This window comes from Bison bison, unplaced genomic scaffold, assembly GCF_000754665.1.
Source record: "Bison bison bison isolate TAMUID 2011002044 unplaced genomic scaffold, Bison_UMD1.0 scf7180017848960, whole genome shotgun sequence".
Lineage (NCBI taxonomy): Eukaryota > Metazoa > Chordata > Mammalia > Artiodactyla > Bovidae > Bison > Bison bison.
This window is the reverse complement of record NW_011479533.1, coordinates 13,794-16,546: the sequence shown is the minus strand read 5'-3', so window position 1 is coordinate 16,546 and position 2,753 is coordinate 13,794. Positions and strand designations below refer to the sequence as shown.

General features: G+C 39.0%; 1 protein-coding gene across 1 annotated transcript in view; it reads left to right on the top strand.

The window, feature by feature from the left end:
- LOC104993129 (dystrophin-like) overlaps nucleotides 1-2,753 on the top strand; it is a 60,990-nt gene that overhangs the window by 49,617 nt on the left and 8,620 nt on the right. Inside the window, exon 8 of the mRNA XM_010846249.1 lies at nucleotides 1,561-1,743. Coding sequence (XP_010844551.1) covers nucleotides 1,561-1,743 — 183 coding nt within the window. The remainder of the gene's footprint in view (nucleotides 1-1,560; nucleotides 1,744-2,753) is intronic.

Sequence of the window (2,753 nt, the reverse complement as noted above, 5' to 3'; positions counted from 1 at the left end):
TTGCATTTGCCATCATATTTTATACATTTTAAGGCATTATGGGCCTAAATCCAAAGACATAACAGGATCATGTTGAAAGGCATTTTATAGTTGAGTTTGTCCATTTACCTGCAAGAACCTGAATTTCTTTACCTGAGGGCTTCTGAGGCCACCGAATCCTGCTTTTTCCACCTGAGTCTGGCTTCGCATACCGGGAAATTAACATTTCCCCAACAGTGTTCAACCAATGATGGGAGATGGTGTGTGAATTTCTCAGTGTCCTCACCCTTGAGTGGGATAAACCTCAGCCATGTGTTTCCTGTGCTTCCCACGTGGCTCAGTGGTAAAGAATCTGCCTACCAATGCAGGAAGATGTGGGTTTGATCTCTAGGTCGGGAAGATCCCCTGGAGAAGGAAATGGAAATCCACTCCAATATTCTTGCCAGGAAAATCCCATGGACAGAGGAGCCCAGCTGGCTACAGTCCATGGGGTCACAAAGAGTTGGACATGACTGAACAACTGAACACACACACACACACACACGTACATGTGTTTCGTAGACCTTCCTAGCAGAATTAAACTTGTCACCAGCAGCAGTTGCTGGGTTTAATAAGTATACGCTTACAATCTCCATTCTTTTTTCCATTCCCCACCTCCCTACCACTATTTCCTTCACATCACACGTAAATGACTTACGCTTGAAAGCTCATCTCAAGGTTGACCTTCACAGTAACACACAGAACAACACTCTGTAGTTGTACAAGTTGAGTTGATTACTTTGGCAGTGAAGGCGAGTACATACCATAGGCCACCGTGGGCTATATGAGTAAGAGGGTATTCAAACCTGTTGTAGGATTTGGATTTATGTTCGATGATTTAAGGGAGCATTTAAGGGCTTTGCTTTGGATTTCATGTTGTCACCAAGTAGGAGTAACTCTATATTGGGTATCTTAATACATTTTTCCTGGAAGGAGAGAAGACTAGAGTGATACTGAACATATAATTGATAAAGATACAGCAGTGACTGACTAACCAGGGTAGGGAAGTATCTGATCTTTCTCTTACTTGCTTTCAGTTACTTAACACTTTTCTGTTATAATATGTTTCCAAATATAGCATTAAGAAGGCTTATTTCTGTTAATTATCTTTTGATTTAAATAATGATATTTGTACTGACTTCATTATTCATCCATCTGAGTAATTTATAAGTGGTTTCAGTTCTGGTCTATGAGATTTTTTGAACCTAGTTAGCATTGAAATATTCATTTCTTGCTTATTTTGTGTGTGTGGATATCTGTGTGTGTGTATGTATTCTTCACAAATACACATCTGCATACAGACTCCTGTTCAAACTATTCTGATTAAAGATCCGTTATATTCTGAGTATATTTTTCCTGCGAGTTTCCAATTGTAACCAAACTTAAATTTATGGAAGTGATTGGAGTCAGTATTGGATTTATTTTTATTAATCTCATTCTAATGGAGATGTTACAAGGAAGAAAAATTATGATACATAGAAATGCATCTTAGAAGTCAAATCATTGCCTTGCTATTAAGAGAGCATTTTTTTTTTTTTTCAGAGAGCTAAAGAAGAGGCCCAGCAAAAAGAAGCAAAAGTGCAGCTCCTCACTGAGTCCGTGAACAGTGTCATAGCTCAAGCTCCACCTGCAGCACAAGAGGCCTTAAGAAAGGAACTGGACACTCTGACCACCAACTACCAGTGGCTCTGCACCAGGCTGAATGGAAAATGCAAGACGTTAGAAGTCAGTCACTTTTCTTGACCTTTATCAATTACTACATGCTAACTTATGGTTGTATGTGAAATTCTTAATCTTATAATGATTAAGAACATGAACTCTAGTTTAAGGACTACTTAGGCTCAAATTCCTCAGTCAGGCTAACTTACAAATTAGCTACTGGGGGCCATTTGCTTAATGTTTATAATCCTATTTCCTATCTGTAAAAAGGACTTAAAAATCAAAGGATGTTGAGAAAATTAAATTAACTGTTATTCTGTTTAAAGTACAGAGGGAGGCTGAAGAGGGAAAGGTTATATGTGTGTGTGTGTGTGTGTGTGTGTGTGTGTGTATGTTTATATAACTATGACTGGTTTGCATTGCTGTATGGCAGAAACCAACAGAACGTTGTAAAGCAATTATCTTCCAATTAAAAGGGGAAAAAAAGTATTTAGCCTAGCACTCAATAAATGTGAGCTGCTCCCTGTCTAGATCTTTTTATTATGACAATTATTAGATCACAAAATCCCATGAATAAGTTTTCTCAAGATTTATATTGGGTTTGCCAAGAAGTTCATTTGGGTTTTTCTATAAGCTATAATGGATGTACCCAAATGAACTTTTTAGCAAGCCAATAGAAACTGGTGTCTCAATTGATTACCAACCATGTAACTGTATCAAAAACAATCTATGATTCTCCCTCTGAAAGTATTGTTTACTAACAATGGGTATATTGCCAAGTAGCAGAAAACTTAACCTGCTATCAAATGCTGATGCTACCAGATACAACAGACTAGTTGGGCTTTAAATGCTTCCCTGGTAGCTCAGTCAGTAAAGAATCTGCCTGCAGTGCGGGAGACCTGGGTTTGATTCCTGGGTTGGGAAGATCCCCTGGAGAAGGAAATGGCAACCCACTCCAGTATTCTTGCCTGGAAAATCCCGTGGACAGAGGAACCTGGCAGGTTTCAATACATGGGTCGCAAGAGTCAGACATGACTGAGCGACTAAACCACCACCAATAGAAACTGGTCTCCCTT